Raw genomic sequence first — 18,764 nt, 5'->3', positions numbered from 1 at the left:
TTTCTTCATGCACTGTTTTCTTAATTTTGTTTAGTTGTCTATATTCTTGTGGTTCACTAAACTTCTTTTTTTTCTTAATTTATTTTTTTTAAATTTACATCCAAGTTAGTAATACCATATAGTGCAACAATGATTTCAGGATTAGATTCCTTAATGCCTCTTGCCCATTTAGCCCATCCCCCTCCCACAACCTTCACTAATCTTCTTTAAGAGGATTATTCTGAATTCTTGATCAGACAGTTCATAGATCTCCATTTCTTTAGAGTCATTATTAGAGTTTAATGAGTTTCCTTTGATAGTGACTTTTTTACCTGATTCCTTGCATCAAGGGGCCTCTTCTTCCAGATTTTATAGGTTTACTTTGGCAACAATAATCATCAATCAGTCAATTCAGCTTGGTGTTCTGCATTGGTAATCTGGTAGCCTCCTTGCAGGTAGGGCTTGCTGTTAGGGTCTCTATTTGGTTAAGGGCACACGGCTTGAGCTCTGAGGTTAGTGGAGAGGGATGTTTCCAGCCAACAGTTGGATACACTGCTTGCTTGGTTTCTTGACTGAGTGCAGTAGGATAGACTCTCTGGTTGCCTGAATTCTCTGGTAGGCTTCCTAGTCAGGTGGGACTGGGTGCTGTAACTCAGCAGTTGGGAAAGCCTGTAAATTTGCTTTCATGTCTGGGTGGGACTATAGAACAGGCTCATGTTTGGTATGGTCAAGCCTTCCATTTTTAACATATTATTCTAGCCCTTTCTCCTAAGTAAATTTGCTCTTATGGTTTTAAAACTTAAATTTTTTTAATTGAAAAAATGTTTTAATTATTTGAGAAACTTAAAAATTAATATTTAACATAAGTCTCATGTTAAAACAAAAAGATCTTTCCCCATAGACTATAAATATTATGGGAATAATAACTATATTTATATTTATAGCTACCTATTTATTTATGCTAGAATCCTGGTATAAACTGAAAGTACCTATTTATAGAATTGTTAAATTCAAGGCTTTTCCTTATTATATCTTTCTTTCAAAAATATAAAACTTTAAAAAACTTTTAATGAATGTGAAAGTATTCACAAATAATAATTTTAATAAAAATGCATGTTCCATTCTTTTAAAAGTATATTTACTATTTAATTAGGCACAAAGACTAATTTGGAATCATTTTACTCATAGACCAAAACTAATCTTCATTTGAAAATGGTTTGTAATATGCAAATTTTAAAAATTATAGCATGGTTATTATGAATTATGTTTACAAATTTAATTTAACATGGATGGTTAATGCATTGTTTTATGTGTGATATTTAAATGGCATATAAGTAAAGATGCTTTCAGTTATCGTTTATAGGCATATAATTATTAGCCATCTCAGAAATGGCTTTTTGTTACAGGGAATCCGGTGCCAGAAATTAAATGGCACAAAGATGGACAGCTCCTCCAGGAAGATGACACCCATCACATTATGTCTGGTGGCCGCTTTCTTAAAATTACCAATGCCCAAGTGTCACACACTGGAAGATATGCATGTTTGGCCTCTAACACAGCTGGTGACAAGAGCAAAAGTTTCAGTCTTAATGTATTGGGTAGGTACCAAGGAAGGTCTGCTGACTTACCTTCTTTTATTTTTCTATTTAATTTTTCTCCCATAGAATTGCATTATTTAGAGAGGACTAGTGGTTGTGGACACTTGCTTTTTTTCCTTTAACTCATTCATTCACTCATAGATTTATTCATTACATTAGGAATACCACCTATGTTCCAGGCACTGTGTGTTCAGCCAGGGACACAACTGTGGAAGAGACATATGTTAAAAACATAGTGGTAAAAGATAAAATATATGCTAGTCAAAGAGAAATAGGTCAACCATACAAGGGGCTCAACATGATATATTTTATTCTTTATGGGACTCTGCCATTATTGGTAATTGTCTATATTGTAGTCTTTGTGGACTAGGAATTATGAAAAACTATACATTCAGTTCTTGCAGCATCAAAGTTCTGCTTATGTCTCAGGCATGACATTAAAATAGATTCTTAATTCCTGCTCATGTCTTAAAATTTAAAATATTACCACCTGAATGTATTATATTTGATTACTAATATCAAAGTACTTTTCATTCTACTTGAACCAACTCACCTACATTGTAGTAGCAAATTTTGTAATTTTTGTTTGTTTCTTTTTATAAATTTTGCTCAGACTCTTTTGGGAGACATAGTCCCATACATAGGAAACTCCCATACAGAATACTGCCCTGCCGTAGCTTACAGACTAATGAAGTAGAAGAGATATATGTGTAAGAAAAATTAAATCAAAATAGTGGTTAATGTATAAATGTCAAATGAATAGTATACATAGATAATACATAAAAAACAAACTCCAAAACGTAGAACCCCTTTTACCTCATAAAGAATTTAGCCCCAGCACCTGACAGAGCATTGAATAACAGAAACATGGATAAATATGAATGAGAGTTCATGAGCCAGTTGCCTAGCAACACAACTGTGCTCCCTCACACCCATAAGTGTATGAAAAAGAAACGTTCAACCCTGGATTTCCTCTCCTGCAATTCATTCACTGCTTGTCTCAGAGCTTTAAGTTCCTGCATCTCTTTCCTTTTACCACTGATTCATTTCCCAATACTAACTCATGTCCGAATTCTATACTGTGTTCTCTCTGAAAACCTGATTTAATATTCTCTCCAGCTCCTTGCTGTAACTGAAATCTGACTCTTCCCAAGATACACTAGCTCCCTAGAGACTCTCTCCAGACTGCACTGTCTCTAAGTATCCCAAGTCGTGCTATCGGATTGTCCCCCCAACAATCCTCACTTCCTAGTTACTTGCCTGTTTGTTGTCATTCTCCCTCATTCATTGAGGACTAAGGGGTCTGAATCCAAGACTTCTTTTCCACCATCTTCATAAAATTGAGGCTGTGTAGTGTGTACATTTGCAACTTTCAATCTACTCAACCACAATTCAGTGTGCTAATCCTTTCTATTCCCAGAGGATGAGGTATCCTTCTGCAGTTACTGCCGACACTTATGCCCTTAACTCTGTAACTTCCACCTTAATTGATACGTCAGCCATTCCCATGACCCATCTTACCTACAGCTTCACCTCCAACTGCCTCCATCACTTCATAGTGTAACTATTTCCGGTCTATGTTGCTTGTCCCACTAAAAATGGGCTTTTCCCGATGCCGTGCTTTATGCTGTTGTGGCAAAGATTATCCTGTTGCTAGATCCAACGAATATTTTTCAGTCCTTTCTTAATGTTTTAGACATTAGTTATCACTTTTTCCTTGGCAGTCTTCTTCCCTAGTTATCCTTACACACTTCTGTTGCTCCTTTTCTCTCTTTTATGACTTCTACATAATCTATCTCTCAAACATTAGGTTCCTTAGCATTTTTTCTTTCTTCACTGCTCATTTTACTCTAATATTGTCTTCAAATAATAAGCTTAGTTCCTATCAGCTTATTTTTCATCTCCTATAGACTGGTGTCTTTTTTTTTAATTTTTTAATATTTATTTTTGAGAGACAGAGAGGAGAGTCAGATTGTGAGTGGGGGAGAAGAAGAGAGAGGGGGAAACACTGAATCTGAAGCAGGCTCCAGGCTCTGAGCTGTCAGCACAGAGCCCAACTCAGGGCTTGAACTCACAAACCATGAGTTCATGACCTGAGCCGAAGTACAATACTTAACGTACTCAGCCACCAAGGCGCCCCAAACTGGTGTCTTTTTTCTTAACCCATACCTGCAATCCAGATCTTTTTCCCAAGTTTGGATTTCTATATGCAATTACTTGTTGGACAAGTCTATCTGGAATCCTCATGGACACTTAAACTTCAAGATATTCAGAACTGAACAAACTATCTTCCCCTCCTAAATGAGCACATCTTTCCGTATGTTCTATTTATGTTGTTTCACTGCAGTTTACCTACATTCCCAAGCAAGAAAACGAGAAGTCATCTTTGATTTACCTTAGCCACCAAATTCTATCATCAAGGCACACCACTTAACTTTCTAAATTTCTTTTTTAGTCACTCCTTCCTCTTTATGCCTTTGTTTCATTCAGTCCCTCATTATCTTTCATGGAACAAAAGTACCTATCTCCATTATCCTTGCTTCCAACATTGACCCCCTGATTCCGTCTTCTATATATTCCCTGCTTGCTCCTCACTGCTCCCAATATGTTCCTTCTTCCTACTAGTCTCCCTTCTTTCACTTACTAACCACCACCAATCCTTAAAAACTCACTTTGAAATCTCCTTTAGGAGGCTTCCCTGATGAGAGTCCTTATACCCCATACCTGAGATTGGATTAAATCCTATGCTTCCAGTATCCTGCAACAGAATTCTCATTCTCACCTTACATTAGGATTTCTTTGTGTGTGTCTCTCCTCCATTATTCCATTCTGAAGTTCTCATTCTTTTCATGTAGAATAAGAAAAATAATCAATTATTTCTCTAATTGTTAAGAAATGGAATTACACAAATCAGTACAGTGAAATTTAGAAATTTCAGGGGGTCTACAGCCATATTACCCTGAACGCGTCTGATCTCATCTGATCTCGGAAGCCAAGCAGGGTCAGGCCTGGTTAGTACTTGGATGAGAGAAATTTATAAATGAGGAAATTTCTAAACATATTTGATCACATTTTAAATGTTTTTCAGTATCTCCTACAATTGCTGGCATTGATAGGGATGGTGGCCCTGAAGATGTCACCGTTATCCTTAACAGCCCCACATCTTTGGTCTGTGAAGCTTATTCATATCCTCCAGCCACCATCACCTGGTTCAAGGATGGAACACCTTTAGAATCCAACCGAAATATCCGTATTCTTCCTGGTAATTAGTTTACTTTAGATGCCCAAGATAACACTTAATATCATCTGCTATTATAGAAAAAGAATGATTGGTTAATTTTAATAAAAGTACTTATGGCTTAGTTATGCTGTTCTATTGCTAGCTTAATTTTTAAATTATTTGTATGTATCTTAAAACCTAAAGTAAAATTACTTTTTGAAACACCAGTAATATATCTACATAAAAGGCAAATCAACAAATACCACAATGGTATTAGTTGCTAACATATAACGTGAAATACCAAAAGGAGTAGAAATTCACTTCTTGTTGAATTGAACCTTGAAAGACAATTAATATTTATATTGAGAGAGTTTGTTTATTTCTCTTTAATACCTGGCAAAATGTATGAAAATAGAAAGAATGGGAAAATATTATCACTGGCTTTAAGAAACCTAGTTTTATGTGGAAAGGAAATAAGATGTATAAAAGTTAATTAACAACATGAATTCATGAATAATCATGGTTATGAATAGTCATGGAGTTTGATAAATGAGATTGACAAATTTTATAAAAATTCAAAAGGTAGAATGGCCACTGTGACCTAAAGTGGTCAGGAAATGCTTTGTTGCAGTTGGAACTTGAACCAGCCCTTAAAGAAAACTATAGAATTTTGTTGGTTGGAAATGAGAGATTTCAGATCATCAGGATGACTAGCGCGGAAAAGGTGCAAAGTGAGAAAGGCACATAAATGTACAAAGGCCTATCTATGTGCAAGTAATAATATGTAGACTCCCCAACTCTCCCACTTGAGTGGAGACAGTGTGTGTGTCCGTGTGTGTGTGTGTGTGTGTGTGCGTGTGTGTGTGTGTGTGTGTGTGTGTGGCAGGAAGGGAGGTAGATGGGAGAAAAAGTCCAGAAGGAACACTGGGGTCATGTTTTGAATGCCTGGGTTAGAGTTTTAACTTTGTACTTGAGTCAATTGAGAACCAGTGAAGATTTTTAAGGAGAATAGTACCATAATACAAAGTGAGTTTTAGCAAGATTGGTCTGTACTGATAGGCCAAGTAGATGAGAAGAAGAAGATAACTAAAGTAGAAGACCTGTTTGTGAAGGGAGTGAAACAAAGACCGACCGTAGCCAGCGTGTGTACAGAGGCATGGGGGGAGGGGGTGGTCAGGATGAGCAGGAGAGTCATTACCACAGAGGACTTACTGACTCCTCACCCCCCATGCAGTGCCCGTCTCTGTTGTAGTTTGTCTTGTGTCAGATGTCTATTACAGAACTGGCACATAGAAAAAGAAATACGTTAGTAGTGAAAACTAAAAACCCTGATAGTTTGTGCATACTCTGTTGCCACTGTGACTTCAGAGATTCTTTGGTGTTCCATGCCTTTTCAGGAGGTAGGACTCTGCAGATCCTAAATGCACAGGAGGACAATGCTGGAAGATATTCTTGTCTAGCCACGAATGAGGCAGGGGAAATGATAAAGCACTATGAAGTGAAGGTCTACAGTAAGTTCTGAAAAAACACTACATTTCATATTTTCCTCAAGTTTTCTAACTTTTTGGATCCTGTTTTTTATTATGGGTTTATAATTATTTATAATCATCATTAAAGCTTGCTGTTTATGCAGCTTGCTTCATTAAGATGGAAGTTGCATTAACATTGTACCCATGACCTCAATTGCTTAAAGATGTGAAGAGCCCATTCAGTCTGCTCACTAACTCCTTGTTGGAGAAAACAACGTCTGGTTGGAGTGTCAGTGGCACTTCCTTACGTTTCTCTGTTTTTCTTTCTGAAAACCCTCGGGGCTGAGGTAATTTAAGTATATATGTATTCTAATCAATAGCTTAAGATGAGTTCATCAGTGACTTTGGGCTAATCCACTGTACTTTGACCTATACAAAAAAAAGCAAAGCAAGTCCTACCATTAACAGGGCCTACATTTCAGAATTTTGGTTTTGTTTTTAAAAAGGAAGAGAATCTTTCTGGTTGTCTTTTGTTCTTTGAATTAGTTCCTTTAGTGACTGAGAAGGTACATGTTATGGGTCATGCTTGGACTGTGTCTGGGAACCTGGAAAAATGAAAGTAACAGTTCTGTGAAGGGCATTGTACTCATTGGCAGTAATCAAATGAAAGGAAAAAGATAGTTTCCTTCACATTCTATATCTGAACACTACCATTTCATAAGATGTGCTCTTTGGTCCATGGGGAAAGGGGAGCATAGCAAATGCCTCCGTTATTTCCTTGTTTTCTTAAGTAATTCTCAGTATGATATTCCATGTATACAAAAGAACCAGTGTTTACTCTAAGAATATTCATTTTTTTTTATGCAGTTCCACCCATCATCAATAAAGGGGACCTCCTGGGGCCAGGTCCTTCCCCTAAAGAAGTGAAGATCAAAGTAAACAATACACTAACTTTGGAGTGTGAAGCTTATGCAATTCCTTCCGCCGCTCTCAGCTGGTACAAGGATGGACAGGCCAGTCACGTTTTTTTTCCTTTGTGAATAGTTTCTTAAAAACAGAAATAATCAGTTAAATTTTTAAAAAGGAAAAAAAAGCAGACACAAGTAACTCAGAATCAATGTCACCTTATAACCAGCACAATCCAATGCTGGATTGAACCATGTTCAACAATCTTAGCATTTTTCCCTCACAGGAAAGTTTGAAGGATTGTTTTTGTGGACATTAGCAGTCATGTATAAAAATCCAGCCACCTTCCCACTGAGGAACAGTTTTGTATTCTGTGGCTTTACAGAGTAAGCAGGCTTAGTAGAGAAGAAACAGAACTGTGCTAAGCCAAATTAAAATGATATAACGAGGTACTAAGTTTATTCAGAGTTTTCTCTGAACACCTTCAATTCTTTCACAGAAGGGAACCTGTTTTATATTACAAGAGGAAGAAAAATAGCAAAATGTGATGATTAAGTACCCAATTCCGTTAACTAGGGGGAGTGAGAAACTATAAACAATGTCACCTCCTTCAATTATGTGATCTGACTTTTAGACTATACATCCTCATTGCTCATTCAATTTCTTTTCTTCCGTGCATGTTTTAAAGATATATGTGCAAGGGTTTTGACACCAAAATAGACCCTTTTTTGGCTGCCATTAACACTGTGCTTAATAGAGCTGAGGCATAACTAAGCTGCTGTTTGTCTTGTTATACACATAATCAACCCAATGGTCAGTTAAGTTCCAGCTGTAGAAGTTCAAGTTAGAGTTATGATTTAAGATGCAGAAAGATATAGCTTATTTTTTTAAGATCACAGAGATTTTGCAATACTGGCAGCTGGAAAAAAATGGTCTCTTATAAAGTAAGCAGGCTTCATCTGGAAGCCATTGAAGAGGAAAAAGAGGGAACTCCCACCATGTTCTGTTTACAGTGTCTTTTCTGACTGCAAGTACACTTCATGGTACAATATCAATTCTAGATGATTTTGCCTGGAAACAAATAATTCATTTCTCCCTTGAAATCTTATTATTTTTAATTTTACCTAGAACCTTTATATTCTTTTTAATTTCTACACATACACATATATAAACACACACTTAAACAGTGACTAAAGACTAGAATCGTGCTAGGAATGAGGCAGGTTTTTTTTAATATCATAATGAATGGTGAACTTACAGTTTCAAATCCAGACTTGGAAATTGATCCAGTTATGATACTTTAAATTGCTAAGTTTTTCAGGGTTTATTATTGGTTCTCTAAAATGTGTACCAAAAAAAAAATACCAGTTTTTGTTTGTTTTTCATATCCTTTCTTCTATTATTTCATTCTTCAGATAAGCAACACTCAGTTAAACAGCACTTTAGAGAAAATCCACCAAACACATTGGCCATGTTAGCCAATTAACTTTCCATAGAATCTTTGAGTTTTATTTATTCATGTCCTGAAAGTTTTTTTAGCATAGAAAATATAGCTTATATTATTTTTATATAAGTGGTATAATGTTAATAATGATTTATTAATTCCAAAATTATTTATTGAACACATACTATTTACTGGACATGATTTTAGGTTCAGGGGATACAGCTGTGAAGGAAACAGACAAAAATCTCTCCTCGTATGAAGTTTGGGGAGACAAAAACTAAATATACCAGTGCATCCTATAATGTGCCAGATGGGGTAAATATTATGGAGAAAACTCAATCAGGAAGAAGAATAACAAGCATGGAGAGTATGCTCTCCCATTTATGTAGGGAAGGCCTCAGTGATAAGGTGATATTTGAGCAGGAACTGAAAGAAAATGAAGGAAGTAGACATAAAATACCTGAGGGGATGATATTCTAAAGTAGAGAGAATCGCAGGGACTAAGATCCTCAGGCATTTTGGCTGGAGTGCAGTGATCCATGAGAACAGCAGTTGTGAGCAAAAGATTAATGGGGAGGGAGATCATACTGCCTTTTAGACCAGTTGGCCTTTATTCTGATAGGAAGTTACTGGGAAATCTTGAACACAAGAGCAGTATGATATGACTTAAGGTTTTAAAAGGATTTCATTGGCTTCCATATTGAGAGAAGATAGAGTGATCCAGAAGAGAGATGGTGATTACTTAGACAAAGGGGGTAGCAGGATGTGAGGGAAAACTGTAAGACAAACACGAGTCCAAGATTTTGCATAAGATCAATAGGAGAGTGAGTTTAGATAGAAAAGATAAAGGGTCTGGGGGACTCCAACATTTAGAGGCTGTGGGGCAGAAACTGACGTGCACCAAAAGATAGGGGGGAAAAGTTTTTCAAAATGAAGACAAATTAAATATAAACTGAGAATTGACTAGTAGATTTAGCAACATGGATGCCGTTGGTGACTCTGACAATGTTATTTGGTCAAGTGGAGATGGTAAAAGTCTTATTGGAATAGATTCAAGAAACGATGCAAAGAAATGGAAACAGCAAATATAGAAAATATTTTATTTTATTTTTTTTTATTTTTTTTCCATAATATTTTATTGTCAAATTGTTTTCCATACAACACCCAGTGCTCTTCCCCCCAAGTGCCCTCCACCATCACCACCACCTGTCTTCCCCCCTCCCCCCCAACCCTCAGTTCATTCTCAGCTTTCAATAGTCTCTCAAGTTCTGCATCCCTCTCTCTCCCCAGCTCTCTCATTGTCTATAAAAGGGGGTAGAAAATGTGGAGGTAGGCCACATTCTAAAGATATTTTTTTTAAATGGGGAAAATTACAGTATGTTGTATGCAGATTGAAATCCTCCAGTGGAAAGGAGTCATTTGATGATGATGCAGGTGACAGAGGACATAGTTGTTGGAGAGATGCCCTTGAATAAACCAGAGGATATTTAGAATGGACAGACCAGTATAAACCAAGGTTAGACTTTTACCAGGAAATAAAATAAAGGAAAAGAAGGCAAAAGGAGTTGAGGGCTTATGCAAGGAGTGATTGTCTTAACAGACTTTCACTGGGTCAAGAAAAGAGTGAGTGGCAGTGAAAAGAGGTCTGTGGAGTGCGGATCTCCCATGGGACCAAGAATTTACTGGAGTTGGGGTGCTAGAGGAAGTAAGTTAGAAAGTTAGGAGGTAGTGGTCAGAGAGTGAGAACTTGAAAGTCAGATTATAAAGAGACGTGATTATTGGTAATTACAAGATCTAGTATGACACTGGTTGAGTGGCTGAGAGAGGATTAGGGACAAAAAATTAAAGGAGAGGAGGTCAGGGAGCTGAGAGCACACAGCACTGGATAACTGTCCATGTGGGTGTTGAAATCACCAAGAATTACGAGAAAAGTATCATTAGAAAGAATGACTGTGAGCCAGGAGCTAAAGCCTTAAAAGAATAAGAGGGAACATAGTGTAAATGGAAATGTGTAGAAGATGAGAAATGTCCTATTAAGTGTAGGTGATGTTATTAATAAAAGATTGTAATAAAAATATCTGTAAGTTAATGTGACATTAAGTATAGTAATACTTTGAACACTGTAACATAAATATCTCTAGTTTTAAATTCTCCATTTATGAAGTCATTACTTTCTGAATGAACAATAGTGGTATTTAGATCAAATGAGAATATCCATGCCTCCAATCTTTCATTTAAAACCCTGGAATTTTCTACAGAATTACAGTAAAAGATATACTTTTTTAGTACAATGTGGAATCAGCTGATACTTTTTTCCAACATGGACAAATAGATATGGTACGTAAGAATGTTTTTTATCATAAAATAGATATGGTATATAAGTGTGCCACCCAGAAATAACCAGGTACAGATGTAAAGCATCTGAGCTATATTTTCAATAAATAAAAATGTGATTACTCAAAAAAGTTTAATCAAAGTAAATTAAATTGTTGTGTTGAGTATTTCAAATGTAATTTTTATTTATTAAAGAATACTAAAAAAATAACAATTGTATGGTCTCTTAGAGGATTTTTTAGTATATTTCATGGTAACATTATTATAATTGAATCACAGCCTCTTAAATCAGATGATCATGTTACTATTGCTGCAAATGGACACACACTTCAAATAAAGGAGGCTCAAATATCAGATACTGGACGGTATACTTGTGTAGCATCTAACATTGCAGGTGAAGATGAACTGGATTTTGATGTTAATATACAAGGTAATAATAATATGCTTATTGTGTATAATTTAACTTATATGATCTTTCAAAGCAATGAAAAAGAGATTTGACTCGGTTTATTTAAAATATCTATTCTGTTGACAATAAAAATTCATTATTGAACACTGGAACTTGAGAAATTGAGGAAGAAATAATACATTCAGTGTTACTTCTGTTAATTTTATGTTTCCTTCTGGTTTCTTTTTGTAAGGTATACTTCATTTATAATTTAGGGTCATGTGATACAGACTTTTCTATTACATGAGCTTTCCCCTAACATTTCATTATGAAGGTTTGTTTGATAATATTTACATAGAAGTCAAGGAAGTAGTGGAAGTAGGCAAGAAGTATGGAATTTAAAGTGGTAGACTTGAAATTGAATAAAGATTTAGGCTCTAAGAAACATTTTGACTTGGACCAGTTACATAAGTATTTTAAAGCTTGATTTCAGTGTTTTAAAAATTAATGCCTTTTAGGGGCTCCTGGGTGGCTTAGTCATTTATTTAAGCATTTGACTCTTGATTTTGGCTCAGGTCATGATCTCACAGTTGGTGGGTTCGAGCCCTGCATCAGGCTCCACACAGTACTAAATAACATAAAATATTTGAAACTCTCAGGCACTAGGGTGGCTCAGTCAATTAAGCCACTGATCCTTGATTTCGGCTCAGGTGGTGATCCCAGCATCCTGGATGGAGCCCCATGTCTGCTCCACACTAAGCATGAAGCCTGCTTGAGATTCTTTCTCTTTCTGTCTGTCTGCCTCTCTCTCTCCCCCTCCTCTGCCCCTCCCCTGCTCACTTGCAAGTGTGCACACTCTATCTCCTTTCTCTCTAAAATAAAATAATTTAAAAGTGAAATTAAAAATTATATAAAACTCTTAGCAAAATATTTAAGAAGTGGTACCTGCTATAGTTGTTGATATTGTTACTTTTGTGCTTTTATATCTGCTTTTTATAGCATGCTTTTTAATAATGTACTTGTTTTATCAGTTGAGTATTAAAATATGTATTTCACTACCCTTCAATTGTTGAATGTCTAGGTTGCTTCCAGATTTTCACTACCCATGTAATGCTTTACTGAACATCTTTATACGTAAAACTTTTGCATATCTGTAGTTTTTCGTAAGTTACTAATAGTGGAAATTTTAGGTCAAAAGTTACACACTTCTTTAATGCTTTTGATGTCCAGGAAAATTGCCCCCTAGAAAGTTCATGCTTGTCCCTCAGAAATATTTGAGAATGTCCTATTATTTTTTGCTAACATAGTTATTAATCCTGATTGCAACCTTCTTTAGCCTTCTTAGTAAAACAAACCATTGGCAAATGTTCTCTGTTGAGCCAGAATTTTTTAATGGTTCCTCTAAATTTAGTTTTTCCCACTATGACCATATTCCTAGCCATGTATATTATAGCATATCTTCCCTGAAAATATGCCCCTTCATCGTCTAAGATCTTTAACGTAGAGCAAAGCAGGAGCATGGCATTTTGAGCCCCATATTTCTTTTTCTTCCACATGAAAACCAACTCTGATGCCTGTCTACTACATTTTTTGGCTTAGGGCTAGAGTTGGCAGGTGTATAAATACTGGAAAATATTTTCACATTGTCTAATTTATTACATTTACATATCATTCTTATGAATATACAGCCAGGATCTTTGTTTTACCCGAGCATTCACATGTGTCTAACATGTCATGTCATGTCTTTCCTCCATAGTTCCTCCAAGTTTTCAGAAACTCTGGGAAGTAGGAAACATGCTGGATGCTGGCAGGAATGGTGAAGTCAAGGATGTGATCATCAACAATCCCATTTCCCTCTACTGTGAAACAAATGCTGCCCCTCCCCCAACACTGACATGGCACAAAGATGGCCGCCCTCTGACCTCCAATGATAGAGTGTTGATTCTACCAGGTAATAATTGCTATGAGCAGGGTGAACATGGAGTCTCTGCCAGGCGTTTTCTCCTCATTTATTAGTTCTGTTGAGTTGATTAGCTTTCTGGCCATGTAATTTAATGAACACAAGCTGCCAAATGCCCCTCATATCTGTGAAGCTTCAAGCTAGAAGAGTGTAGGCTGAGAATTTGACAATGGGCTGGCATACCTTAAGTAATTTTCAGGTCTGTTACAGGATCATTCTATCAACTTAAGTTCTTTGGCCTCCGTCACATTCCATGTCTCTAATAGTGTTCAATTTCTACACATTATTAATGATAAAGTCTAAAATATACTTGCAGATGGTTGCCATTCACTTGATTAAACACATTTATCATAAAGTAATAGTTATGATTATTTCAAATATTTTAGTTAACACATGGTTTATTGATAGAAAAGAAGATATTTAAATTGTTGCGGAATTATAATCTTTTCAAGGCTTCTTTTTACTTTTAACAATCATTCAAAGAAGCTTGTCAAAATGTACTGAATTGTACAGTTAAGGTCAGTGTATTCCATGGTCTGTAAATTTGATTTCAATTAAGTAAAAGAATACCTTAAAAAAATTTTTTAAAGGTGACTAAATACAAATGATAGCTAAATGTTGTGATAAGTGATCTGAAATTGGATGTAGGCTTGGAGAAAAATATTTTTTAAAAGATTGTAACAATAATGAAATTTGAACATGGATTGTGAGTTCAGTAGTAGTTTTGTGTTGATTTTAAATTTCCTTATTTTGAGAACTATACTATGATTATATAAGGGATCATTTTTAATCTTATGAAATACAGATTTATGAATATTTAGGGGTAAAGAGGCACCATGTTTCCAACTTACTCTCAGATGGCTCAGAAAAAGATTTATAAATAAATATATAAGTAAATAAATAATATATAGAGAGAGCTAAAATAAGTGGAATGAAATATAAGTAGTAAACATAGGTAAAAATTTGTTACACAATTATTGAAACTTTGAGTTTGAAATTATATAAACATGAAAAGTTTTAAAAATATGCAGTTATTCTTTTAAAACAGTGTGTATTATAATATACTTTATAATTTTTGCATATCTGGCTTTTACTTTCTCAAACCTGTACCTGCCTCAAACATTGTAAACTTCTTTTACATATTTCAAAACTATAAAATCAAAAACGTCACTACATAATAACATTCTGCACCAAATATGATGAGAGACAGAGAGCAACATTACCATTCTTGGTGGAAAAAAACAACACAAGCTATTTACCTCTCAGCAGATATGATTCCTGTATCAGACCATTTATCAATAATGCAGTGTTTGTTATAAAAATGGTATGTCAGAATTAAACTGAATGATTAGATGAAATAAGATGCTTGAAAGAAAACATAAGGAAGTTATTAGATTTGAAAAATCGCATCTCTGTTTATGACCAGTATTCACTAAGGATTCACTCTAGGATTTAGAGAAGTAAATATATTGGGATCTGTTTTCAGGCGGGCGGGTGTTGCAGATTCCCCGAGCTAAAGTCGAAGATGCGGGCAGATACATGTGTGTGGCTGTGAACGAAGCTGGAGAAGATTCCCTTCAGTATGACGTTCGTGTACTCGGTGAGACTTTGTCATGCATTCTTTCACCCAATGAAATTTTTGAAGGAACTAATGTTTGCGAGATGTTGCATTGAGTACTTTAAAGACTGTAAAGATCATCGGAAAGTGATAGTTCCACTGAGGAATTAATTATCTTATACAAATTGAGAACACATTGGTTAGGACTCCTGAAGTGTCAAATAACAAACTGGCTTCAACTGAAAAAAGAGAATTCATTGACTTAGAAAGCCAGAGTCCAGGGTAGATCTGGCTGCTGTCATAACTGACTTCTGTGGCTCAAAAGAAGTCAAGCAGATTTAACTTTCCTCTTTCTCTTGGCTTTGTTTTTTTTTTTCTATTGGCATCCCTTTCTGGGGGAGAGGGGATGTGGAAATCCTCTGGAATGACAAGGTGGCCCCTAGCAGCTCTACTCTTACAAGTTTCTAATTTTACATCCAAAGGAAAGCCTTTCTTAATATTTACCACTGAAGACTTAGAATTGGATGTTCATAGCTTTTATTGGCTAAGCATGTATCACCTTTTTATCCCTGAACCAATCATAGCAGCTAAGCGGCCTGTTTAAGGCCTAGTGTATGTACCTATCCGTAGACTACAGTGGTCCCATCTGAATGCATGAACTGAGAATGGAAGAAGTATTGTACCTTGAAGGGAAAAAGAGGTGATGTCACTAGAAGTAGAAACAAGCAGTTGCTTCCATTAGAAGAGCTCGATCTAGAGAAGTGGCGATGAGAATGTATAGGAAGCAGTCAGCATGAAAGAGTTTGTAGAGGAAGTTAGTGATATGAAGTATTAGGCACTTGACTCAGCATGAGATAACACTGAGATTTTTATTCCAAGTGATTAAGAAAATGGTGGCAAGAATAATAAAAATAGAAGACATAGGAAAACAACATTATTTGGGGAGAAGGAAGTCAATTTTGTTTTGATGTGTTGAATTTGGCATGTTACAAGATACTTAATTAAGTATAATATTGAAAGGGCCGTTGGAAATAAGGAATTTCAGGACAAGAGAGAGACTGCACTAAGAATGTAGATTTGATAGTTATCCACAAACAGGTGACATTCAAGGTCAAGAGATTTCCAAGGGCAAGCCTATGGATAGAGTAGGAGAAGATGAAAAGAGGTTCATGATGTGATCATTAGCAAGTAGGAGAAAGGAAAAGGAAAACAGAGTTAGAGGAGAAATAATCTGAGAAGTTCATGAAAAGCAGTAAACTACCAAGGCATGGAAAAGGTTATCAAGAGGTGGATCTAGCTAGTATTGAACACTAAAGCAAATTTAAGAAAATTAAAGCTTAAAAAGTCCATTTGGCTTTAAAACTAAGAAAGCATTGATACAATTCAAAACATGAATTTAGATGTTGTGGTATGGTACAAAGAAAGCCACAGGACAAAATGATTAATCTTGAGCAACTAATCAGAAAGAAAAGAAAACAAATATAGAGTACTTGTAAGACATTTTGCAGAGGATAGAAGAAATGGAATAGAGTTTTAGGATAAACTATTTGTTTGAGAAAACATTTAAGGAAGATTTGAGCTTGCTTACAGACCAAAGAAGATGATTCAACAGAATAGGACAAATTAAAATTTCAAGGGTGAGTGTGGATGGGGGCGAGAGGTGTGCAGGAATTGATGGACCAAGATCCTAGAACAGGTGAAAAATTCAATCTAGGAACCAAGAGAGGTTAATTAGCCTTTTGTGGTAATGAATTGTCATTCATTGGAATTGTTAGGAGAGAAATGGGGAAATGCATATCAAATGTCTTTAGTCCTTTTCATTAAGCATGAGAGCAAGACAAACAGTGGTAGGGGTGTTTGCGCCTGCAGAAAACAGAAAAGTTTAGTGATTACCACCATAGAGGATGTACTGAGCAGTCAGCTGTTGAAGTTAGAGCCATGTGGCTCAGTCATTCCTTTCTGCAGCCACCCTTCCTTCCACAATGTCCCCAGTAACCTGGAGGTAGAGGTTGAAAAAAAAAAATTAGCGTGCTCTATCTGGATGGGGGCAGGGGTTGTGCCATGAGGTAAGCAGGTATATATTGTGGAAGCACTGGAGGGTGAAAAACTAGTGAGACAGAGCATCACCAAAATGACTCCTATGGTGTCTGGCCAGGGCAAGAGGAAAAATGATGAATTTGGCTGATGGGCTGAATATAAGTGAGGATGGAGTAGAAGGGCTAGAGTTTTCAGTGCAAACAAAAAGCAGCTTAGGAGGGAAGTCTGAAAGCAGTGGAAGAAAGAACACTAGAGTTCAACATTCATATATGACAAGTATCTATCGATTGTTCAATATGTGCCAGGCACTGTGCTAGGCACTGAGGATATAGTAGTGAACATAGTAGACATTGGTCCTTCAGGAGCTTATAACTTGGAGAGGGAAGAGGTATTAATATAGAATGGTCCAATGTATGGCTGTCTAGGACTGGCTGACATGGAGTAGAGATGAACCAATTAGGGCTGGGTGGGGCATCAACATAGATTTTAAAGTCTATGAGATAGTGATAAGGAAGAGAAAAAGAGAGAAGATGATTAAAATCAGTACTAACATCGCCAAGAACGGTGAAGGAGTATCTTAGATCACCTGGCTTATTTTGACCTAAGTTTGGAAAGAATTGAGTTTCGGGCACAGTGAAAGGGTCTGAGAAAGAAGCAAGATAATATGCTATTGGGAAGGACTGGGAGTCAGTTAAATTGAAATGGAACTTAGGGGGTGAGTAGTCAAAGGTTCATCCCTTTAGACTATTTTAATTAAGAGAAAGTTGGATAGCATGATGGAGATGAATTTAGAGGGCTGGACCCAAACTGTCTAAATTAGGGATGTTTCTCAGTGTTTGAGGCTCTGAGGCTCACCTTCTACAAGCTACTCCGAGGTTCTCTACTGAGAATGATTCCGAATGGTGTAAGCCAGCTGATGGGGCAATGCAGCTGGAGGAGCAGGTCAAAGAAAAGAGCTTCGGATCTGCAAAGTATCTCTGGGACTTTCTAATGGTGCAGCCTCTGGCAGAGGTTGAGGAAAACAGAATCGTTATGTCCCAACATTCCATTTGTTTAGTTTTCCTGGTTTTGGGGTTAGTGACAGGTTCATTTAATCTGAAGTTCAAGTTCAGTTTTCATTAATCTGCAGTTCAAGTTATATTTTATGTTATCTAGAGTATAGTAGAAATCATATAACTTTGTGTAAGTTTGCATTTAAAATAACATTGAAATTCTAATATGTACCTTATAGCCTTGATTATTTTCTTTACACACTTTTTGGTTTAGCTTTTGAAAGACCCAAATACCACAAGATTGCATCTACATTAAATATATAGTCTTTACTGATTGCTAAAGATGTGATCCATTTTAGGAGAGTGAAACAAAATAGCGAACCTTTCCAAATAAAATAAAATGATTATTCACTTTAAAGATGAATTTTCTACATTTACAACAGCAGCCAGCACATGTGTTTCTAGTTTATGTAACATTTCCATTTTTTAAAATTTTATGGGTAATATGTAATTTTTAGTAACAGACTAGTGTAACATAAGATAGATATGTACCTGGATTTATGGTATTATTTTAAATGCAAATGAATATATGTAGGCAAATCTAGAATGTGACTCCTCAAACTTTAATGGATTACATCAAGATCACCTGAAGAGTTTGTTAAAATGCAAATTTCTTAGCCTCTCTAGAGATGCCCATTGAGGAGGTCTGAGTGGTCCCCCCAAATTTGTTTCTAACCAAGCTCCCGGATCATGCCAATACCATGAACACTGAGTCTGGGGAAACACATTTTAAGAAGCCCAGATAATTCCCTTGCAAAATGAGACCAAATCTGTACATTCCAAATATACTTTAAAGATGTAATTGATCTGGCTTGTCTA

General features: G+C 36.1%; 1 protein-coding gene across 1 annotated transcript in view; it reads left to right on the top strand.

Moving 5' to 3' along the window:
- HMCN1 (hemicentin 1) overlaps nucleotides 1–18,764 on the top strand; it is a 436,837-nt gene that overhangs the window by 316,166 nt on the left and 101,907 nt on the right. The window contains exons 49-55 of the mRNA XM_029935183.1: nucleotides 1,386–1,577; nucleotides 4,666–4,839; nucleotides 6,195–6,308; nucleotides 7,134–7,279; nucleotides 11,230–11,380; nucleotides 13,095–13,289; nucleotides 14,785–14,898. Of these exons, the coding sequence (XP_029791043.1) occupies nucleotides 1,386–1,577; nucleotides 4,666–4,839; nucleotides 6,195–6,308; nucleotides 7,134–7,279; nucleotides 11,230–11,380; nucleotides 13,095–13,289; nucleotides 14,785–14,898 (1,086 nt within the window). The remainder of the gene's footprint in view (nucleotides 1–1,385; nucleotides 1,578–4,665; nucleotides 4,840–6,194; nucleotides 6,309–7,133; nucleotides 7,280–11,229; nucleotides 11,381–13,094; nucleotides 13,290–14,784; nucleotides 14,899–18,764) is intronic.

Source organism: Suricata suricatta, chromosome 3 (assembly GCF_006229205.1).
Source record: "Suricata suricatta isolate VVHF042 chromosome 3, meerkat_22Aug2017_6uvM2_HiC, whole genome shotgun sequence".
Taxonomy (NCBI): Eukaryota; Metazoa; Chordata; class Mammalia; order Carnivora; family Herpestidae; genus Suricata; species Suricata suricatta.
The sequence above is the reverse complement of the archived record's forward strand: the minus strand, read 5'-3'. Positions and strand labels throughout refer to the sequence as shown.